At 47.7% G+C, this 23,102-nt stretch overlaps 1 protein-coding gene across 1 annotated transcript in view; it reads left to right on the top strand.

Annotated features, from left to right (window-relative positions):
- The first annotated feature begins 974 nt into the window (after positions 1-974).
- TMEM143 (transmembrane protein 143) overlaps positions 975-23,102 on the top strand; it is a 124,809-nt gene continuing 102,681 nt past the window's right edge. Inside the window, exon 1 of the mRNA XM_063942775.1 lies at positions 975-1,195. Coding sequence (XP_063798845.1) covers positions 995-1,195 — 201 coding nt within the window. The 5' untranslated portion in view covers positions 975-994. The remainder of the gene's footprint in view (positions 1,196-23,102) is intronic.

The following is a 23,102-nucleotide window of genomic DNA, read 5'->3' as shown; positions in this document are numbered from 1 at the left end:
AAACCCTCCATAATCAAATTAATTATGAATACATGAGCTGTTGGAGGTGGCAATGGGGTTTGGGATTATTGATCTACATCCCTCACCATATAATTTCCCTCAGCAGCTGAGAGAGGAAAGGCAGTACGAAACAACATCCTTATGCTGCTGCACATAATTACCCCTGATACACAACATATTGAAATCATTGTTGAATAAATTATTGAAATGTGCAGTTCCCTCCAAAGTGAGGTGTGTTCCTGTAACATAAATCAGTCCGGTTACCTGTACGCAGACACATGGGGGAACTATTATGATAGAGCAGTAGTTCTTAAACTCTGTCCTAAGGATCCCAAACAGATCACGTTTTCCAGGTCACCTAGCAGGTGCACAGGTGTATTCATTACTCATGACAAATTTGAAAAGATCCACAGGTGGAGCTAATTATTGTGATTCTATGAGGAAAACATGAACTATTTGGAGTCCTGAGGACTGAGTTTAAGAACCACTGTGATAGAGGATGGTCACCAATTTTTCTGCACACCTCTATGGGGTGCAAGGAAAAACTAGCGAATATACTGGTCACGAGATTCTTCCACCTGACTATCCCAGTGGCATATCGTGGGGACTTGAATTACCCCATGGAGCTCATTAATAATTTATATTTTGCTTAGTGTTTTTCAGCCACTGCTGTATGGTATACGATGCAATGAGCAGAAATATCATATTAAAATGGTGTAAAACTTTCTACTAAAATGTACTGTATAAAGGACAGTCGATGTGGGATTATACTATACCGCTAATATTTATATTATATGTTTTTGTACTATATGCAGTAGCATTTTGTGTATGCTGGTGACCTATGCACTCTGCACAAGTATTGTACTTACTGTATGTGTGTGTATAGTTTTCCTGTAGCTACAGTCTGTCCGAGCTACAATAGTAGCAAGATCTGACCTACTCTATATAATTTGCAAATCTGTTTTCCCATGTAGGGACATTCTTGGCCTGCATCATGCTTTACACAGCCTTGGGGGCTTTCAAAACTGGGATTGGGTTAGGAAATTCATTATCCCGTACCATGGGGTCACTGTCTACTAAAATGGCTGAGTACAGAAAAATGTGGAAACCCAGCGAGCCCAGGGATTGGACTGTACAGTATCAAGAGAGATATATTCCCTTTCCCAAGAGTCAGCTAGTGGAGCATTTGGTCCAGGTAAGTGTGACTAAGATGTAAAAATGCACAAGATTGCAGTATAATGATGCCACCCCAACTGTGCAGTCAGCTTGCATACTACTTTCCCTTGGTCCGTGTATTTATTGGTGGGGTTATTTTTATTCAGTAATGATTCTATTGTTTGACTGTATTTTTTACGTTTAAAATGTGAATATTACTTAATTCTATCCCTTCCCATTAATACTACTCTGAAGGAGCCAAGTGTCAGAATTCAGGATTTTTCTACACCCAGACTGGAGTTAATGGTGGGGGGCTGGATTGGAGACTATGGGAGGAATGTAATAGGGTGTGAGAGATTTTGGGAGATTTCTCCTTGTTTGTTTTTTGTTTTTTTGTTTTTAAGTGGCAATGGGTTGGGTATGGGTGACCGGCGCTTGGGATCTCGCCGGTCACCATACAGACACCGGGATCCCGGGGATTATAATGCTGGCGGGGGAGGGGTAAGCGCAACAATGTGCTCACCACAGGTTCTATTCACACTCTGTGGGTGTTGTGGACACCCACGAGTGGCAATAGTCCCTGTTGGTCAGCATGCTGAATGTCTGGTTTGTGAGGGGGCAGGATGTAATCGTCGGTATTGTGACCTGACCACCAGTCACATAACTACATCCCTTGGCAATCATTTACACGACAAAACCAGGTTGATTTTGCCATGTAAGGGATTGCCACTTCCAAAAAAAACAGGAGAAATCTCTCACTTTCTGACTCTCGCATCCTATTAGATTCCTCCCCATGTGTAGAAAGCTGCGAGGCTTTATTAGGTTTCTACGCATCAAGCGGATTATTCAGGTGTGGTTGTTTTTCTTCCTACTCCTGTTGCAATGATTTGCTGTATGCAATTACAATTATATGCTAATATAGTCAGAAGCTAACCCATGCAAATAGATGCCCACTGTGATCACATATTTGTGTATGGCGCCGCATGATCGCTGAAACATCTATAACATGGGCGCACATCAGGTCGGCACACAGAGCTTGAGTGCCTCTGAAGACACGCAAGCTGAACTGCTCTCCCAGGATGCACCTGCCTCTCCAGTAGCAGCTGCTAATATGTGCATGCCCAGAAAACGCACTCCGAATAGCCATGACACACCTGCGTTCGCATGACCACTCCCCACCCCCAAACACTGTCTTCCTGTTACTTACTTTGTGACTAAAATTTTGCTGCAACCACACTTGCGCACTTCAGCTCATACACATGCGCAGTGCGCAGTCAACAACCGCTTTGAGTCTGCACCCGAATGACCCCAGAAGTTCGCTTAATCTACTAGGCACTGGATAGAGAAGTTGAGGTGAGAGACTTGAGAAATCGGCTAGATGAGTTCTAGTATTAGGTAACTGGGCTGGTATCTGTAAGGCGTATAGGGTAACAAAGCTGGGACTGGTAATGTGTACTGGAGTAACTGGACCAGGGCTGGTAATGCATACTGGAGTAACCGGGCTGGGGCCCGTAATGCTAGCAGAGACACTACATGAGAATATACTAGAATTCGCTGGACCATGAAGGCGTCCTGAAGAGACGACGACGGCGTAGCAACTGGCCGCTCACCAGGAAGGGTTTAAATAGGGGCTGTTGGTCCTCAATTGGCTGCTTGGATAAGCCGAACAGAGGATAGCCGCTCATTGGACGACCCGCGATCAGGTCACCAAATCCAATATAGCGGTGCCCATTCACAGTGGCTAACTGCGGGAAACCATAGGCCAGGACGTAGGAGAAAACCGAGGTGACCAGTGGATAGCGGCGGAGCTGAGGGAGAGCCAGGAAAGGGAACACTGTGGCGATTATTGATGCAGTGACACCGCAAGTATTTGGACAAAGAATACAGAATGAAGATAGCTTATGAAACATGCCTAAGATCCAAATGACTCACAACAACTTCCCAGGTGTACAGTGTTCACCAATGAGCTCTAATTTTCAGTGGGTTCACAGCCTGTTTGTGAAATCCTTATTGTGATGCTCTGCAAACAACTTAAAACGTGCCACTGACAATAAAAAAAATATGCAAAGTTGTAGGTTTCCAAATTAAAAACAGTCCTGTGAGACTGGTAAATCTGGTAGAGATGAGCGGGTTCGGTTCCTCGGAATCCGAACCCGCCCGAACTTCAGTTTTTTTTACACGGGTCCGAGCGACTCGGATCTTCCCGCCTTGCTCGGTTAACCCGAGCGCGCCCGAACGTCATCATCACGCTGTCGGATTCTCGCGAGGCTCGGATTCTATCGCAAGACTCGGATTCTATATAAGGAGCCGCGCGTCGCCGCCATTTTTCACACGTGCATTGAGATTCATAGGGAGAGGACGTGGCTGGCGTCCTCTCCGTTTATAGAGATTCGAGAAGAGAGTGAGACAGAGAGAGACACAGTAGTAATTTGGGGAGCATTAGGAGGAGTACTACTACTACTAGTACTTGCTGAAGTGATAGAGATAGTGTGACTGTATTATCTGACTTGTGGGGGAGACACTGACAGTGGGGAGCAGTTAGAGTCTGAGAGCAGGACTCAGGAGTACATATAACGTACAGTGCACACTTTTGCTGCCAGAGTGCCATCCACACTGCCATTGTTTGACCACACTGACCACCAGTATAATATATATTGTGATTGTCTGCTTAGGACTCAGGAGTACTTCTTGCAAGTTGCTGATAGTGTGACCAGTGACCTGACCACCAGTTTAATAATCACCACCAGTTTATGAGTTTATATATATATATATAATATTGTATACCACCTAGCACCTACCCGTGTTTTTTTTTTTTTTTTCTTCTTTATACATACTACTATAGTAGCTTACTGTAGCAGTCTGCGGTGCTGCTGAGCTGACCGTGTCCAGCAGGTCCGTCATCAGTCATTACATAATAAATATATAATATATACCTGTCCGGCTGCAGTACTAGTGATATTATATATACATATATATTGATTTCATCTCATTATCATCCAGTCTATATTATCAGCAGACACAGTACGTTAGTCCACGGCTGTAGCTACCTCTGTGTCGGCACTCGGCAGTCCATCCATAATTGTATACCACCTACCCGTGGTTGTTTTTTTTTTTTTCTTTCTTCTTTATACATACTACTATAGTAGCTTACTGTAGCAGTCTGCGGTGCTGCTGAGCTGACAGTGTCCAGCAGGTCCGTCATCAGTCATTACATAATAAATATATAATATATACCTGTCCGGCTGCAGTACTAGTGATATTATATATACATATATATTGATTTCATCTCATTATCATCCAGTCTATATTATCAGCAGACACAGTACGTTAGTCCACGGCTGTAGCTACCTCTGTGTCGGCACTCGGCAGTCCATCCATAATTGTATACCACCTACCCGTGGTTGTTTTTTTTTCTTTCTTCTTTATACATACTACTATAGTAGCTTACTGTAGCAGTCTGCGGTGCTGCTGAGCTGACAGTGTCCAGCAGGTCCGTCATCAGTCATTACATAATAAATATATATACCTGTCCGGCTGCAGTACTAGTGATATTATATATATATATTGATTTCATCTCATTATCATCCAGTCTATATTAGCAGCAGACACAGTACGGTAGTCCACGGCTGTAGCTACCTCTGTGTCGGCAGTCGCTCGTCCATCCATAAGTATACTAGTATCCATCCATCTCCATTGTTTACCTGAGGTGCCTTTTAGTTGTGCCTATTAAAATATGAAGAACAAAAATGTTGAGGTTCCAAAATTAGGGAAAGATCAAGATCCACTTCCACCTCGTGCTGAAGCTGCTGCCACTAGTCATGGCCGAGACGATGAAATGCCAGCAACGTCGTCTGCCAAGGCCGATGCCCAATGTCATAGTACAGAGCATGTAAAATCCAAAACACCAAATATCAGTAAAAAAAGGACTCCAAAATCTAAAATAAAATTGTCGGAGGAGAAGCGTAAACTTGCCAATATGCCATTTACCACACGGAGTGGCAAGGAACGGCTGAGGCCCTGGCCTATGTTCATGGCTAGTGGTTCAGCTTCACATGAGGATGGAAGCACTCAGCCTCTCGCTAGAAAACTGAAAAGACTCAAGCTGGCAAAAGCACCGCAAAGAACTGTGCGTTCTTCGAAATCCCAAATCCACAAGGAGAGTCCAATTGTGTCGGTTGCGATGCCTGACCTTCCCAACACTGGACGTGAAGAGCATGCGCCTTCCACCATTTGCACGCCCCCTGCAAGTGCTGGAAGGAGCACCCGCAGTCCAGTTCCTGATAGTCAGATTGAAGATGTCAGTGTTGAAGTACACCAGGATGAGGAGGATATGGGTGTTGCTGGCGCTGGGGAGGAAATTGACCAGGAGGATTCTGATGGTGAGGTGGTTTGTTTAAGTCAGGCACCCGGGGAGACACCTGTTGTCCGTGGGAGGAATATGGCCGTTGACATGCCTGGTGAAAATACCAAAAAAATCAGCTCTTCGGTGTGGAAGTATTTCAACAGAAATGTGGACAACATTTGTCAAGCCGTGTGTTGCCTTTGTCAAGCTGTAATAAGTAGGGGTAAGGACGTTAACCACCTCGGAACATCCTCCCTTATACGTCACCTGCAGCGCATTCATAATAAGTCAGTGACAAGTTCAAAAACTTTGGGCGACAGCGGAAGCAGTCCACTGACCAGTAAATCCCTTCCTCTTGTAACCAAGCTCACGCAAACCACCCCACCAACTCCCTCAGTGTCAATTTCCTCCTTCCCCAGGAATGCCAATAGTCCTGCAGGCCATGTCACTGGCAATTCTGACGATTCCTCTCCTGCCTGGGATTCCTCCGATGCATCCTTGCGTGTAACGCCTACTGCTGCTGGCGCTGCTGCTGTTGCTGCTGGGAGTCGATGGTCATCCCAGAGGGGAAATCGTAAGACCACTTTCTCTAACGTCCTAGTGGATGCTGGGGACTCCGTCAGGACCATGGGGAATAGTGGGCTCCGCAGGAGACAGGGCACATCTAAAAAGCTTTTTAGGTCACATGGTGTGTACTGGCTCCTCCCCCTATGACCCTCCTCCAAGCCTCAGTTAGGTTTTTGTGCCCGTCCGAGAAGGGTGCAAACTGGATGGCTCTCTTAAGGAGCTGTTTAGTAAAGTTTTTTTTTAGGTTTCTAATCAGTGATTCCTGCTGGCGACAGGATCACTGCAACGAGGGACTTAGGGGAGAGACTTGCAACTCACCTGCGTGCAGGAGGATTGAAGTTTTAGGCTACTGGACACTGAGCTCCAGAGGGAGTCGGAACACAGGTCAGCCTGGGGTTCGTCCCGGAGCCGCGCCGCCGATCCCCCTTACAGACGCTGAAGAAAGACGGCGGAACGGAGGTCCGGAAACAGGCGGCAGAAGACTTCACAGTCTTCAGAGAGGTAGCGCACAGCACTGCAGCTGTGCGCCATTGTTGCTACACGGCTCACTGACACGGTCACGGAGGGTGCAGGGCGCTGCTGGGGGCGCCCTGGGCAGCAATATAAATACCTATTTGGCAAATAAATACATCACATATAGCCATTAAGGCTATATGTATGTATTTAACCCAGGCCAGTTTTCCTAATAACCGGGAGAAAAGCCCGCCGTGAAAGGGGCGGAGCTTATTCTCCTCAGCACTCAGCGCCATTTTCCTGACCAGCTCCGCTGGTGAGGAAGGCTCCCACTCTCCCCTGCACTACAGAAACAGGGTTAAAGAGAAGGGGGGCATAAATTGGCGATATAATTATATATTAAGAGCCCATATATAGAAACAACACCTTCTAGGGTTGTTATATACATTATGGCGCTTTTGGTGTGTGCTGGCAAACTCTCCCTCTGTCTCCCCAAAGGGCTAGTGGGTCCTGTCCTCTATCAGAGCATTCCCTGTATGTGTGTGCTGTAGGTCGGTACGTGTGTATCGACATGTATGAGGAAAATGTTGGTGAGGAGACGGAGAAAATTGCCTGTAATGGTGATGTCACTCTCTAGGGAGTCGACACCAGAATGGATGGCTTACTTATGGAATTACGTAATAATGTCAACACGCTGCAAGCCGGTTGACGACATGAGACAGCAGGCGGACAAATTAGTATCGGTCCAGGCGTCTCAGACACCGTCAGGGGCTTGTAAAAACGCCCATTTACCTCAGTCGGTCGACAGACACTGACACGGACACTGACCCCAGTGTCGACGGTGAAGAAACAAACGTATTTTTCCTTTAGGGCCACAAGTTACATGTTAAGGGCAATGAAGGAGGTGTTACGTATTTCTGATACCACAAGTACCACAAATAAGGGTATTTTGTAGGGTGGGAATAAACTACTTGTAGTTTTGCCTGAATCAGATAAATTAAATGAAGTGTGTGATGATACGTGGGGTTCCTCCGACAGAAAGTTATGGGCGGTATACCCTTTTTCCCGCCAGTAGTAAGGGCGAGTTGGAAAACACACCTTAGGGTGGACAAGGCGCTCACACGCATATAAAAAACATGGCGTTACCGTTTCCAGATACGGCCGCCCTCAAGGAGCCAGCTGATAGGAAGCTGAAAAATATCATAACAGTATATACACACATACTGGTGTTATACTACGACCAGCAATCGCCTCAGCCTGGATGTGCAGCGCTGAGGGGGCTTGGTCGGATTTCCTGACTGAAAATTTTGATACCCTTGACAGGGACAGGATTTTATGGTCTATAGAGCATTTTAGGGATGCATTTCTATATATGTGTGATGCGCAGAGGCATATTTGCATTCTGGCATCAAAGAGTAAATGTGATGTACATATCTGCCAGACGAAGACACGACAGTGGTCAGGTGAGGCAGATTCCAGACGGCATATGGAAGTATTGCCGTATAAAGGGGCGGTCCATTGGACCTGGTGGCCATGGCAACAGCTGAAAAATCCACCTTTTGTTACCCCGAGTCACATATTGGCAGAAAAGGACACAGTCTTTTCAGTCTCAGTCCTTTCGTCCCCATACGGGCAGGCGGGCGAAGGCCAGTCATATCTGCCCAGGGGGAGAGGAAAGGGAAGAAGACTGCAGCAAGCAGCTCATTCCCAGGAACAGAAGCTCCTCACGGCTTCTGCCAAGTCCGCAGCATAACGCTGGGGCCGTACAAGCGGACTCAGGTGCGGTAGGGGGTCATCTCAAGAGTTTCAGCAACACTCGCAAGGGAACTCCGGGATCCTACATGTAATATCCCAGGTGTACATTGGAAATTCGAGACGTCTCCCCCTCACACAATTCACAGGCTGTATTCCCAGCAGGTGATAATCAAAGTACCCTTCTTACAACAAGGAAGGGGGTAGTATTCCACACTATATTGTGGTACTGAAGCCAACCGGCTCGGTGAGATCTGAAATATTTGAACACTTACATACAAGCGTTCAAATCAAGATGGAGTCACTCGGAGCAGTGATAGCGAACCAGGAAGAAGGGGACGATATGATGTCACTGGATATCAGGGACGTTTACCTACAGGTCCAAATTTGCCCTTCTCACCAAGGGTACTTCAGGTTCCTGGTACAGAACTGTCACTATCAGTTCAGACGCTGCCGTTTGGATGGTCCACGGCGCCCCGGGTCTTTACCAAGGTAATGGCCGGAATGATGATTTTTCTTAAAAGAAACATGGACGCTTTCCTGATAAGGGCAAGGTCCAGAGAACAGTTGGAGGTCGGAGTAGCACTATCTTAAGTAGTTCTACGACAGCACGAGTGGATTCTAAATATTCCAAAATCGCAGCTTTTTCCGACGACACGTCTACTGTCCCTAGGGAAGATTCTGGACACAGTCCAGAAAAACGTGTTTCTCCCAGTGGAGAAAACCAGGGAGTTATCCGAGCTAATCGGGATCCTCCTAAAACCAGGAAAAGTGTCAGTGCATCATTGCACAAGAGTCCTGGTAAAAATGGTGGCTTATTACGAAGCAATTCCATTCGGCAGATTTCCCGCAAGAACTCTTCAGTGGGATCTGCTGGACAAATGGTCCGGATCGCATCCTCAGATGCATCAGCGGATAACCCTATATCCAAGGAAAAGGGTGTCTCTCCTGTGGTGATTACAGAGTGCTCATCTTCTAGAGGGCCGCAGATTCGGCATTCAGGATTGGATGCCGGTGACCACGGAGGCCAGCCTGAGAGGCTGGGGAACAGTCACACAGGGAAAAAATTTCCAGGGAGGTGTGATTAAGTCTGGAGAATTCTCTCCGCATAAATAAGCTTAGAGCAAATTTATAATGCTCTAAACTTAGCTAGACCTCTGCTTCAAGGTCAGCCGGTATTGATCCAGTGGGATAACATCACGGCAGTCGCCCACGTAAACAGAAGGGCGGCATAAGAAGCAGGAGGGCAGTGAAAACTGCAAGGATTTTTCGCTAGGCGGAAAATCATGTGATAGCACTGTCAGCAGTGTTCTTTCCGGGAGTGGACGACTGGGAAGCAGACTTCCTCAGCAGGCATGACCTCCACCCGGGAGAGTGGAAACTTCATAGGGAAGTTTTTCAACATGATTGTGGACCGTTGGCAAAGACCAAAGGTGGACATGATGGCGTCCCGCCCGAACAAAAACGGGACAGGTATTCCGCCAGGTCATGAGACCTTCAGGCGATAGCTGTGGATGTTCTGGTAACACCGTGGGTGTACCAGTCTGTGTATGTGTTCCCTCCTCTGTTTCTCATAACCAGGGTATTGAGAATTATAAGACATAGAGGAGTATGAACTATACTAGTGGCTCCGGATTGGCCAAGAGGGACTTGGTACCCGGAACTTCAAGAAATGCTCACAGAGGACTAAGGGCCTGGGGAGCTAAGAAGGGACTTGATTCAGCAAGTACCATGTCTATTCCAAGACTTACCGCGGCTGCGTTTGACGGCATGGCGGTTGAATGCCGGATCCTGAGGGGAAAAGGCATTCCATAAGAGGTCATACCTACCCTGGTCAAAGCCAGGAAGGAGGTGACCGCACAACGTCATCACCACATGTGGTGAAAATATGTTGCGTGGGTGAGGCCAGGAAGGCTCCACGACGGAAATTCAACTAGGTCGATTTCTACACTTCCTGAAAACAGGAGTGTTTTGGACCTCAAATTGGGGTTCATTAACATTTAAATTTCGGCCCTGTAGATTTTCTTCCAGAAAGAATTGACTTCAGTTCCTGAAGTCCAGATTGTAAAGGATGTATTGCATATACAGCTTTTTTGTGCCCCTAGGGGCACCGTGAGATCTCAACATAGTGTTGGGATTTCTTAAAATCATATTGGTTTGAACCGCTCAAATCTGTGGATTTGAAATATCTCACATGGAAAGTGACCATGCTGTTGACAAATATCTCACATGGGAAGTGACCATGTTGTTAGCCCTGGCCTCGGCCTGGCGATTGTCAGAATGGGCGGCTTTGTCTTACAAAAGCCCATATTAAAATTTTCCATTTGAACAGGACAGAACTGGGACTCGTCTCCAGTTTCTTCATGAAGGGGTGTCAGCGTTTTCACCTGAAACAACCTCTTGTGGTGCCTGCGGCTACTAGGGACTTGGAGGACTCCAAGTTACTAGACGTGGTCAGGGCCCTAAAAAAAAATATATATATATATATATAGTTAGGACGGCTGGAGTCAGAAAGTCTGACTTGCTGTTTATACTGTATACACCCAACAAGCTGGGTGCTCATGCTTCTAAGCAGTCTATTGCACGCTGGATTTGTAGTACAATTCAGCTTGCACATTCTGTGGCAGGCCTGCCACAGACGAAATATGTAGATGCCCATTCCACAAGGAAGGTGGGCTCATCCTGGGCGGCTGCCCGAGGAGTCTCGGCATTACAACTTTGCCGAGCAGCTACGTGGTCAGGGGAGAACACGTTTGTAAAATTTTACAAATTTTGATACTCTGGCTAAGGAGGACCTGGAGTTCTCTCATTCGGTGCTGCAGAGTCATCCGCACTCTCCCGCCCGTTTGGGAGCTTTGGTATAATCCCCATGGTCCTGACGGAGTCCCCAGCATCCACTAGGACGTTAGAGAAAATAAGAATTTACTTACCGATAATTCTATTTCTCGTAGTCCGTAGTGGATGCTGGGCGCCCATCCCAAGTGCGGATTGTCTGCAATGCTTGTACATAGTTATTGTTACAAAAATCGGGTTATTACTATTGTTGTGAGCCATCTTTTCGGAGGCTACTTCGTTTTGTTATCATACTGTTAACTGGGTTCAGATCACAAGTTGTACGGTGTGATTGGTGTGGCTGGTATGAGTCTTACCCGGGATTCAAGATCCTTCCTTATTGTGTACGCTCGTCCGGGCACAGTACCTAACTGAGGCTTGGAGGAGGGTCATAGGGGGAGGAGCCAGTACACACCATGTGACCTAAAAAGCTTTTTAGATGTGCCCTGTCTCCTGCGGAGCCCGCTATTCCCCATGGTCCTGACGGAGTCCCCAGCATCCACTACGGACTACGAGAAATAGAATTATCGGTAAGTAAATTCTTATTTTTACTACTTCCACCAAGCAATTGACTGTTCAACAGTCCTTTGCGAGGAAGATGAAATATCACAGCAGTCATCCTGCTGCAAAGCGGATAACTGAGGCCTTGGCATCCTGGGTGGTGAGAAACGTGGTTCCGGTATCCATCATTACTGCAGAGCCAACTAGAGACTTGTTGGAGGTACTGTGTCCCCGGTACCAAATACCATCTAGGTTCCATTTCTCTAGGCAGGCGATACCGAAAATGTACACAGACCTCAGAAAAAGAGTCACCAGTGTCCTAAAAAATGCAGCTGTACCCAATGTCCACTTAACCACGGACATGTGGACAAGTGGAGCAGGGCAGGGTCAGGACTATATGACTGTGACAGCCCACTGGGTAGATGTATGGACTCCCGACGCAAGAACAGCAGCGGCGGCACCAGTAGCAGCATCTCGCAAACGCCAACTCTTTCCTAGGCAGGCTACGCTTTGTATCACCGGTTTCCAGAATACGCACACAGCTGAAAACCTCTTACGGCAACTGAGGAAGATCATCGCGGAATGGCTTACCCCAATTGGACTCTCCTGTGGATTTGTGGCATCGGACAACGCCAGCAATATTGTGTGTGCATTAAATCTGGGCAAATTCCAGCACGTCCCATGTTTTGCACATACCTTGAATTTGGTGGTGTAGAATTTTTTAAAAAACGACAGGGGCGTGCAAGAGATGCTGTCGGTGGCCAGAAGAATTGCGGGACACTTTCGGCGTACAGGCACCACGTACAGAAGACTGGAGCAACACCAAAAACGCCTGAACCTGCCCTGCCATCATCTGAAGCAAGAAGTGGTAACGAGGTGGAATTCAACCCTATATATGCTTCAGAGGTTGGAGGAGCAGCAAAAGGCCATTCAAGCCTATACAATTCAGCACGATATAGGAGGTGGAATGCACCTGTCTCAAGCGCAGTGGAGAATGATTTCAACGTTGTGCAAGGTTCTGCTGCCCTTTGAACTTGCCACACGTGAAGTCAGTTCAGACACTGCCAGCCTGAGTCAGGTCATTCCCCTCATCAGGCTTTTGCAGAAGAAGCTGGAGACATTGAAGGAGGAGCTAACACGGAGCGATTCCGCTAGGCATGTGGGACTTGTGGATGGAGCCCTTAATTCGCTTAACAAGGATTCACGGGTGGTCAATCTGTTGAAATCAGAGCACTACATTTTGGCCACCGTGCTCGATCCTAGATTTAAAACCTACCTTGGATCTCTCTTTCCGGCAGACACAAGTCTGCTGGGGTTCAAAGACCTGCTGGTGAGAAAATTGTCAAGTCAAGCGGAACGCGACCTGTCAACATCTCCTCCTTCACATTCTCCCGCAACTGGGGGTGCGAGGAAAAGGCTCAGAATTCCGAGCCCACCCGCTGGCGGTGATGCAGGGCAGTCTGGAGCGACTGCTGATGCTGACATCTGGTCCGGACTGAAGGACCTGTCAACGCATATGATTCTCTCCCCATTGAAAGAATGGTGGAGGATTATATGAGTGACCGCATCCAAGTAGGCACGTCACACAGTCCGTACTTATACTGGCAGGAAAAAGAGGCAATTTGGAGGCCCTTGCACAAACTGGCTTTATTCTACCTAAGTTGCCCTCCCACAAGTGTGTACTCCGAAAGAGTGTTTAGTGCCGCCGCTCACCTTGTCAGCAATCGGCGTACGAGGTTACTTCCAGAAAATGTGGAGAAGATGATGTTCATTAAAATGAATTATAATCAATTCCTCCGTGGAGACATTGACCAGCAGCAATTGCCTCCACAAAGTACACAGGGAGCTGAGATGGTGGATTCCAGTGGGGACGAATTGATAATCTGTGAGGAGGGGGATGTACACGGTGATATATCGGAGGATGATAATGAGGTGGACATCTTGCCTCTGTAGAGCCAGTTTGTGCAAGGAGAGATTAATTGCTTCTTTTTCGGTGGGGGTCCAAACCAACCCGTCATTTCAGTCACAGTCGTGTGGCAGACCCTGTCACTGAAATGATGGGTTGGTTAAAGTGTGCATGTCCTGTTTATACAACATAAGGGTGGGTGGGAGGGCCCAAGGACAATTCCATCTTGCACCTCTTTTTTTCTTTAATTTTTCTTTGCGTCATGTCCTGTTTGGGGAGTGTTTTTTGGAAGGGCCATCCTGCGTGACACTGCAGTGCCACTCCTAGATGGGCCAGGTGTTTGTGTCGGCCACTAGGGTCGCTTATCTTACTCACACAGCTACCTCATTGCGCCTCTTTTTTTCTTTGCGTCATGTGCTGTTTGGGGAGTGTTTTTTGGAAGGGCCATCCTGCGTGACACTGCAGTGCCACTCCTAGATGGGCCCGGTGTTTGTGTCGGCCACTAGGGTCGCTTATCTTACTCACACAGCTACCTCATTGCGCCTCTTTTTCTCTGACGTCCTAGTGGATGCTGGGAACTCCGTAAGGACCATGGGGAATAGCGGCTCCGCAGGAGACAGGGCACATCTAAAGAAAGCTTTAGGATCACCTGGTGTGCACTGGCTACTCCCCCTATGACCCCCCTCCAAGCCTCAGTTAGATTTTCTGTGCCCGACGAGAAGGGTGCACACTAGGGGCTCTCCTGAGCTCTTTGTGAAAGTTTTAGTTTAGGTTTATTATTTTCAGTGAGACCTGCTGGCAACAGGCTCACTGCATCGAGGGACTAAGGGGAGAAGAAGCGAACTCACCTGCGTGCAGAGTGGATTGGGCTTCTTAGGCTACTGGACATTAGCTCCAGAGGGACGATCACAGGTTCAGCCTGGATGGGTCACCGGAGCCGCGCCGCCGGCCCCCTTACAGAGCCAGAAGAGCGAAGAGGTCCGGAAAAATCGGCGGCAGAAGACTTTCCTGTCTTCAGATAAAGGTAGGCGCACAGCACCGCAGCTGTGCGCCATTGCTCTCAGCACACTTCACACTCCGGTCACTGAGGGTGCAGGGCGCTGGGGGGGCAGCGCCCTGAGACGCAATAAATCGTTAGAAAACCTTTTATGGCTAAAATAAATGCATCACATATAACTCCTGGGCTATATGGATGCATTTAACCCCTGCCAAAACATACAAGAAAACGGATGATAAGGACGCCGAGAAAGGGGCGGAGCCTATCTCCTCAGCACACTGGCGCCATTTTCCCTCACAGCTCAGTTGGAGGGAAGCTCCCTGGCTCTCCCCTGCAGTCACTACACTACAGAAAGGGGTTAAAAAAGAGAGGGGGGCACAAATTAGGCGCAGTATAAACAATACAGCAGCTATAAAGGGAAAAACACTTATATAAGGTTATCCCTGTATATATATAGCGCTCTGGTGTGTGCTGGCAAACTCTCCCTCTGTCTCCCCAAAGGGCTAGTGGGGTCCTGTCCTCTATCAGAGCATTCCCTGTGTGTGTGCTGTGTGTCGGTACGTTTGTGTCGACATGTATGAGGAGAAAAATGATGAGGAGACGGAGTAGAGTGTCTGTAATAGTGTTGTCACCCCCTGGGGGGTCGACACCTGAGTGGATGTACTGTGGAAATTGCGTGACAGTGTCAGCTTTGTATAAAAGACAGTGGTTGACATGAGACAGCCGGCTACTCAGCTTGTGCATGTCCAGACGTCTCATATAGGGGCTCTAAAGCGCCCGTTACCTCAGATACAGACGCCGACACGGATACTGACTCCTGTGTCGACGGTGAAGAGACAACCGTGATTTCCAAATAGGGCCACACATTGCATGATTGAGGCAATGAAAAAAGTTTACACTTTTCTGATAATATGAATACCACCAAAAAAAAAAGGGGTATTATGTTGGTGAGGAAAAACTTCCTGTAGTTTTCCTGAATCTGAGAAATAAAATGCGTGGGTTTCCCCCCGATAACAATTGATAATTTCTAAAAAGTTATTGGCAGTATACCTTTTCCCGCCAGAGGTTAGGGTGCGTTGGGAAACACCCCCTAGGGTAAGAACATGGGCTCTACCCTCTCTTGAGATGGCCGCCCTTAAGGATCCTGCTGATAGAAAGCAGGAGGGTATCCTAAAATGTATTTACACACATACTGGTGTTATACTGCGACCAGCAATCGCCTCAGCCTGGATGTGCAGTGCTGGGTTGGCGTGGTCGGATTCCCTGACTGGAAATATGATATCCTAGATAAGGACAGTATATTATTGCCTATAGAGCAATTAAAAGATGCATTTCTATATATGCATGATGCACAGCGGAATATTTGCCGACTGGCATCAAGTATAAGTGCGTTGTCCAATTATACCAGTAAAGTGGTCAGGTGATGCGGATTCCAAACGGCATTTGGAAGTATTGCCTTAAAAGAGGGGATGTACCCCAGGTCGCCTCTCAAAATAAGACGCCGTATTATCAGGCGCAGGCCTGGTTGGCAAGCGGACAAAAGGGTTCCTCTTTTCTGCTCGTGACAGAGGGAGAGGAAAATGGCTGCAGAGATCAGCCAGTTCCAAGGAACAGAAACTCTTTTCCGCCTCTGCCAAGCCCTCAGTATGACGCTAGGGCTTTACAAGTTCAGGCACGGTGGGGTCCCGTTCTCAATGAATTTCAGTGCGCAGTGGGCTCACTCGCAAGTAGACCCCTGGATCCTTCAGGTAATATTTCAGGGGTACAAATTGGAATTCGAGACGTATCCCCCTCGCCGTTTCCAAAGGTCTGTTTTACCGACGTCTCCCGCTGACAGGGAGGCAGTTTTGGAAACCATTCACAAGCTGTATTCCCAGCAGGTGATAATCAAGGTACCCCTCCTGCAACAGGGAACGGGGTATTATTCCACACTATTGTGGTACCGAAGCCAGACGGCTCGGTGAGACCGATTTTAAAATCTAAAATCTAAAATCTTTGAACACTTGCATACAGAGGTTCAAATTCAAAATTGAGTCACTCAGAGCAGTGATTGCAAACCTGGAAGAAGGGGACTACATGATGTCTCGGGACATCAAGGATGCTTACCTTCATGTCAAAATTTACCCTTCTCACCAAGGGTATTTCAGGTTATGGTACAGAACTGTCACTATCAGTTCGGACGCTGCCGTAGGGATGGTCCACGGCACCCCGGGTCTTTACTGAAGTAATGACCGTAATGATGATATTCCTTCGAAGGAAGGGAATTTTAGTTATCCGTTACTTGGACGATTCCCTGATAAGGGTAAGATCCAGGGAACAGTTTGAGATCGGTGTAGCACTATATCAGGTAGTGTTGCGGCAGCACGATTGGATTCTCAATATTCCAAAATCGCAGCTGGTTCCGACGACTTGTCTTCTGTTCCTAGGGATGATCCTGGACACAGTCCAGAAAGAAGGTGTTTCTCCCGGAGGAGAAAGCCAGGGAGTTATCCGACAGGAACCTCCTAAAACCGAACCAAGTCTCAGTGCATCAATGCACAAGGGTTCTGGGTAAAAATAGTGGCTTCCTACGAAGCAATCCCATTCGGCAGATTCCACGCAAGACTTTCCAGTGGAACCTACTGGACAAATGGTCCGGGTCGCATCTTCAGATGCTTCAGCGGATAACCCTGTCACCGGGGACAAGGGTATCCCTCCTGTGGTGGTTGCAGAGTGCTCATCTTCTAGAGGGCCGCAGATTCGGCATTCGGGACTGGGTCCTGGTGGCCAGGGATGCCAGCCTGCGAGGCTGGGGAGCAGTCACACAGGGATGGAATTTCCAGGGCTTATGGTCAAGCCTGGAGACATCTCTTCATATAAACATTCTGGAACTAAGGGCCATTTACAATGCCCTAAGTCAAGCGAAACCCCTGCTTCAGGGTCAGGCGGTATTGATCCAATCGGACAACATCACGTCAGTCGCCCACGTAAACAGACAGGGCGGCACGGGAAGCAGGGGGGCAATGGCAGAAGCTGCAAGGATTCTTCGCTGGGCGGAAAATCATGTGCTAGCACTGTCAGCAGTGTTCATTCCGGGAGTGGACAACTGGGAAGCAGACTTCCTCAGCAGACACGACCTTCACCCGGGAGAGTGGGGACTTCACCCAGAAGTCTTCCACCTGATTGTAAACCGTTGGGAAAAACCAAAGGTGGACATAATGGCGTCCCGTCTAAACAAAAAACTAGACAGATATTGCGCCAGGTCAGGGGACCCTCAGGCAATAGCGGTGGACGCTCTGGTAACACCGTGGGTGTACCAGTCAGTGTATGTGTTCCCTCCTCTGCCTCTCATACCAAAAGTACTGAGAATCATAAGAAGGAGAGGAGTAAGAACTATACTCGTGGTTCCGGATTGGCCAAGAAGGACTTGGTATCCGGAACTTCAAGAGATGCTCACGGACGAACCGTGGCCTCTACCTCTAAGAAAGGACCTGCTCCAGCAGGGGCCTTGTCTGTTCCAAGACTTACCGCGGCTGCGTTTGACGGCTTGGCGGTTGAACGCCGGATCCTGAAGGAAAAAGGCATTCCAGATGAAGTCATCCCTACCCTGGTCAAGGCCAGGAAGGACGTAACCGCAAAACATTATCACCGCATTTGGCGAAAATATGTTGCGTGGTGGGAGGCCAAGAAGGCCCCTACAGAGGAATTTCAACTGGGTCGTTTCCTCATTTCCTGCAAACAGGACTGTATGGGCCTAAAATTAGGGTCCATTAAGGTTCAAATTTCGGCCCTGTCGATTTTCTTCCAAAAGGAACTGGCTTCAGTGCCTGAAGTTCAGACATTTGTAAAAGGGGTACTGCATATACAGCCTCCTTTTGTGCCTCCAGTGGCACCTTGGGATCTCAATGTTGTGTTGAGTTTCCTAAAGTCACATTGGTTTGAACCACTCACCACTGTGGACTTAAAATATCTCACATGGAAGGTGACGATGCTGTTAGCCCTGGCTTCAGCCAGGCGTGTGTCAGAATTGGCGGCTTTATCATATAAAAGCCCTTATTTAATATTTCATTCTGACAGGGCAGAATTGAGGACTTGTCCTCAATTTCTACCTAAGGTGGTTTCTGCATTTCACATGAAGCAACCTATTGTGGTACCTGCGGCTACTAAGGACTTGGAGGATTCCAAGTTGCTTGACGTGGTCAGGGCCCTGAAAATATATGTTTCCAGGACGGCTGGAGTCAGAAAATCTGACTCGCTGTTTATCCTGTATGCACCCAACAAACTGGGTGCTCCTGCTTCTAAGCAGACGATTGCTCGTTGGATTTGTAGTACAATTCAGCTTGCACATTCTGTGGCAGGCCTGCCACAGCCAAAAATCTTAAAATGCCCACTCCACAAGGAAGATGGGCTCATCTTGGGCAGCTGCCCGAGGGGTCTCGGCTTTACAACTTTGCCGAGCAGTTACTTGGTCAGGAGCAAATACGTTTGTAAAATTCTACAAATTTGATACCCTGGCTGAGGAGGACCTGGAGTTCTCTCATTCGGTGCTGCAGAGTCATCCGCACTCTCCCGCCCGTTTGGGAGCTTTGGTATAATCCCCATGGTCCTTACGGAGTTCCCAGCATCCACTAGGACGTCAGAGAAAATAAGAATTTACTTACCGATAATTCTATTTCTCGTAGTCCGTAGTGGATGCTGGGCGCCCATCCCAAGTGCGGATTGTCAACAATACTGGTACATAATTATTGTTACCAAAAAAATTCGGGTTATTGTTGTAGTGAGCCATCTTTTATAGAGGCTTCTCTATTATCATGCTGTTAACTGGGTTCAGATCACAAGTTGTACAGTGTGATTGGTGTGGCTGGTATGAGTCTTACCCGGGATTCAAAATCCTTCCTTATTGTGTACGCTCGTCCGGGCACAGTATCCTAACTGAGGCTTGGAGGGGGGTCATAGGGGGAGGAGCCAGTGCACACCAGGTGATCCTAAAGCTTTCTTTAGATGTGCCCTGTCTCCTGCGGAGCCGCTATTCCCCATGGTCCTTACGGAGTTCCCAGCATCCACTACGGACTACGAGAAATAGAATTATCGGTAAGTAAATTCTTATTTTTTCTTTGCGTCATGTGCTGTTTGGGGAGTGTTTTTTGGAAGGGCCATCCTGCGTGACACTGCAGTGCCACTCCTAGATGGGCCCGGTGTTTGTGTCGGCCACTAGGGTCGCTTATCTTACTCACACAGCTACCTCTGTGCAAATTTTAGGACTAAAAATAATATTGTGAGGTATTCAGAATAGACTGAAAATGAGTGGAAATTATGGTTTTTGAGGTTAATAATACTTTGGGATCAAAATGACCCCCAAATTCTATGATTTAAGCTGTTTTTTAGTGTTTTTTTAAAAAAACACCCGAATCCAAAACACACCCGAATCCGACAAAAAAAATTCGGTGAGGTTTTGCCAAAACGCGGTCGAACCCAAAACACGGCCGCGGAACCCAAAACCAAAACACAAAACCCGAAAAATTTCAAGTGCACATCTCTAAAATCTGGGCAGGGACGTAGAGAGCCGCAATGGGCTCCGGTAATGTAACGGGGCGTAGCCTAAGTACGTGTCTGCACCCTTCAAAAAAAAAAAAGTTATTTAATAAACCAGTAATTGCGGGGCCCCAGTAGGGCGTGGGGGAGGGCACCTGCTTCTTACCTTGTTTGCTTGAGAAGCGAGTCCCTCCTTGGCTGGCGCCATCTTCCATGTGATACAGTATTTGGGAAGATGGCGCATGTGCACTAGAGAGCTAAAGGGCCCTACACATTATGCAATCTGCCGCCGAGCTGCCCGACGGTGGATACGGCCGACGGGCGACCCGGCGGGGGAAACTTCACTCCCCCCGTCACCTGGCTCCATAGCAGTGCAGGCAAATATGGACGAGATCGTCCATATTGGCCTGCATGCACAAGCGACGGGGCACCAACAATGAACAAGCGCGGGGACGCGCAATAACATGACATCAGAATATTAGGCTCTGTACAGTTTTTATCGTTGTATAAAAGTTGATTACCAGTTAGTAGTTGGAAAGGAAAAGTTTTGGTCCCTGATGGAAGTATATATGTGATCGTTACTGCTAACTACCTTCTACATGTGGCTAACAAATGCATTAATGAACCCGCAATTTATTTGGGATTTAGTACTGCAGGCATTGACATACCTTCACTGAGTACATTGGTTCAGGGATTGAGGGGATGTGTTCTTATGAGTCACTTACAGTTGGATAAGAGGGTATTATGGACTTTGGTAAACTTTGTGTAACGTATGTGTCTAGGATTCCTGTATATAGTAAATGTAAATATGCATGTCTTCCTTAGGCACAGGGAAAGCTGACTGTGTTTGCAACCTAGGTAAGTTTACCAGACAGAGGGTTTACTGGTCTCTATTCTTATATCAAATGTGTTCTAATAGATAATCTCCCAACACTAATGGCCAAGCTGCATGTTATAGTTATTCTGAGTACAAATATTGAACTCTGGTAGGAAATCTATTAATGAACAGTGACCTTCTCTTGTGTTTTTTTACTTTCCCAAATAGACAGTTGCTGATTGCTATTTCTCTTGAGGGAAAACCATGTGAGACGGGACTGTAGAATATGGCCAGAAGCAGTTGTCAGGTTTCACAGATTTGCCTATTACTGCTGCACTCATTAATTGATAGAAATATCCTGCCTTCCAGCAAACCATTCTTCCCCATGTGCAGGTTAAAGGCCAGATGAAACTAGCTCTGTGCTCTCTCGGGTCATTTTTTGTTATAAATATGTTATTTTACGGAGAGATTTGTGTGTCTTTCCGTTCCTTAATGACTATTTGTGAAAAATTGGTCACAGAATGCTGGCTCTTTATGGCTTAGCCCACAAGTTATTTTTTTTTTGTACAGCCTTCACCTATTCCATGATACTTTTTGACTCCTCATAAATGAAAAGGTAATCCTTAAAATTAGCCGTTTTTGCAACAAATTCCATGTGTTCAATGTTTACACACGTGGGAAATCAATACGTGATAAATGTATTGATTTTCAATGATCACAGAATGTACAGTACTATGTTAGCACAAAATATTCCATATAATACACTTTTCTCTTACGTCCTAGAGGATGCTGGGGTCCACATTAGTACCATGGGGTTTAGACGGGTCCACCAGGAGCCATTGGCACTTTAAGAGTTTGAGAGTGTGGGCTGGTTCCTCCCTCTGTGCCCTTCCTACCAGACTCAGTTTAGACAATGTGCACGGAGGAGCCGCTCACAGCTAGGGGAGCTCTACAGAGCTTTTCAAAGAAAGTTTATTTTTAGAGTTTATTATTTTACAGGAGGCTGCTGGCAACAGCCTCCCTGCAGCGAGGGACTAAGGGGGGGAGCAGTGTCCACCCTGCGGGGTCTGAGCCACTGTCCCAGCTGACTGGACACTGAGCTCCAGAGGGGTCGGATCGTTCCCCGCCACAGGGGACCGCTCGCCCCAGCAGCATGCCGCCAACCCCTCACAGAGCTGAAGATGTGGTGAGTGAGAACCGACCCCTCTAGCAAGCAGGGAGCCGGTGTGAAGATGGCGGCAGCGGGGAGGGAGCGCAGTATTAACTGCGCTCCTGTGAAGGCTCAGCGGCACTGTGAGGGGTGCCCTGGGCCAGCGCTTACTCCCTACATTGGTCCAGAAGCCTGTCGGGGTCCCCGGATCTCAGCCAGCACATTTTCCTCAGGCCAGTATAATCTGTGAAGAGCGGGAAGACAATGCCATTAAGGGGGTGAAGCTTCTCAGAGCGGACCCAGCAGCGTCCCAGAGCCATTTTCCTGCCTGTTCTGCGCTGAGAGGAAGAACAGGTCCCTCCACAGCAACTCCAGCTATCTGTACATGGTACCAGGGGGTTGTAGAAGGGAGGGGAGGCTGTAATAAGACTGTGTGTCCTATTAAGGTGCACAGTCAGTGCTGACAAGGGGTCTCTCTTTGCTAAAAGCGCTGTGTGTGGGTTGACTCCAATCTCTGTCTCTCTCGCCATTCGTGGGGGGGGGGGGAGACTCTGTCTGCCCTCACCTGTGTGTGTGTGTGTGTGTGTGTGTGTGTGTGTGGAGTGTTTGGTGGTCTCCTTTAGCTATGTCCAGGGACACTGTGTCATATGCTGCAGAGGATTTATCCTCCCAGGATGATCCCATTCCATGTAATCAGGATTGCACTGCTTTAGCACAGATACCAGCAAGGGAACTAGAGTGGTTTTCCTCTATCAAATCTTGGATTTCTCAGATTTCTGACAGGGTTGCAAGTAATGAATCTGCAACCCAGGTATTACAGAGCTCTATGGCAGTATGGCCGGCTTCTGGTACCTCAGGACGCCCCGCTGTATACTCCCACAAATGTGGCCTTGTGCAGGTCACTCAAGACGACACGGATACTGATTCTGACACCACAGACTGTGATGGGGATGTGTTGCAGGGGTCCGCATCTCTTGCAAAGGGGGTGCAATTGTCGATAGAGACTATCAGGGATGTGTTGAATGTTAATGTTACCACACCTGAGCAGGTTGAGGAGACTTTTTTCACTGGAAATAAAAAAGCCTCACTAACCTTCCCTGCGTCAAAGGAATTGAATGC

The sequence above is a fragment of the Pseudophryne corroboree genome, chromosome 10 (genome assembly GCF_028390025.1).
Source record: "Pseudophryne corroboree isolate aPseCor3 chromosome 10, aPseCor3.hap2, whole genome shotgun sequence".
Taxonomy (NCBI): Eukaryota; Metazoa; Chordata; class Amphibia; order Anura; family Myobatrachidae; genus Pseudophryne; species Pseudophryne corroboree.
This window is presented reverse-complemented; position numbering and strand designations above follow the sequence as displayed.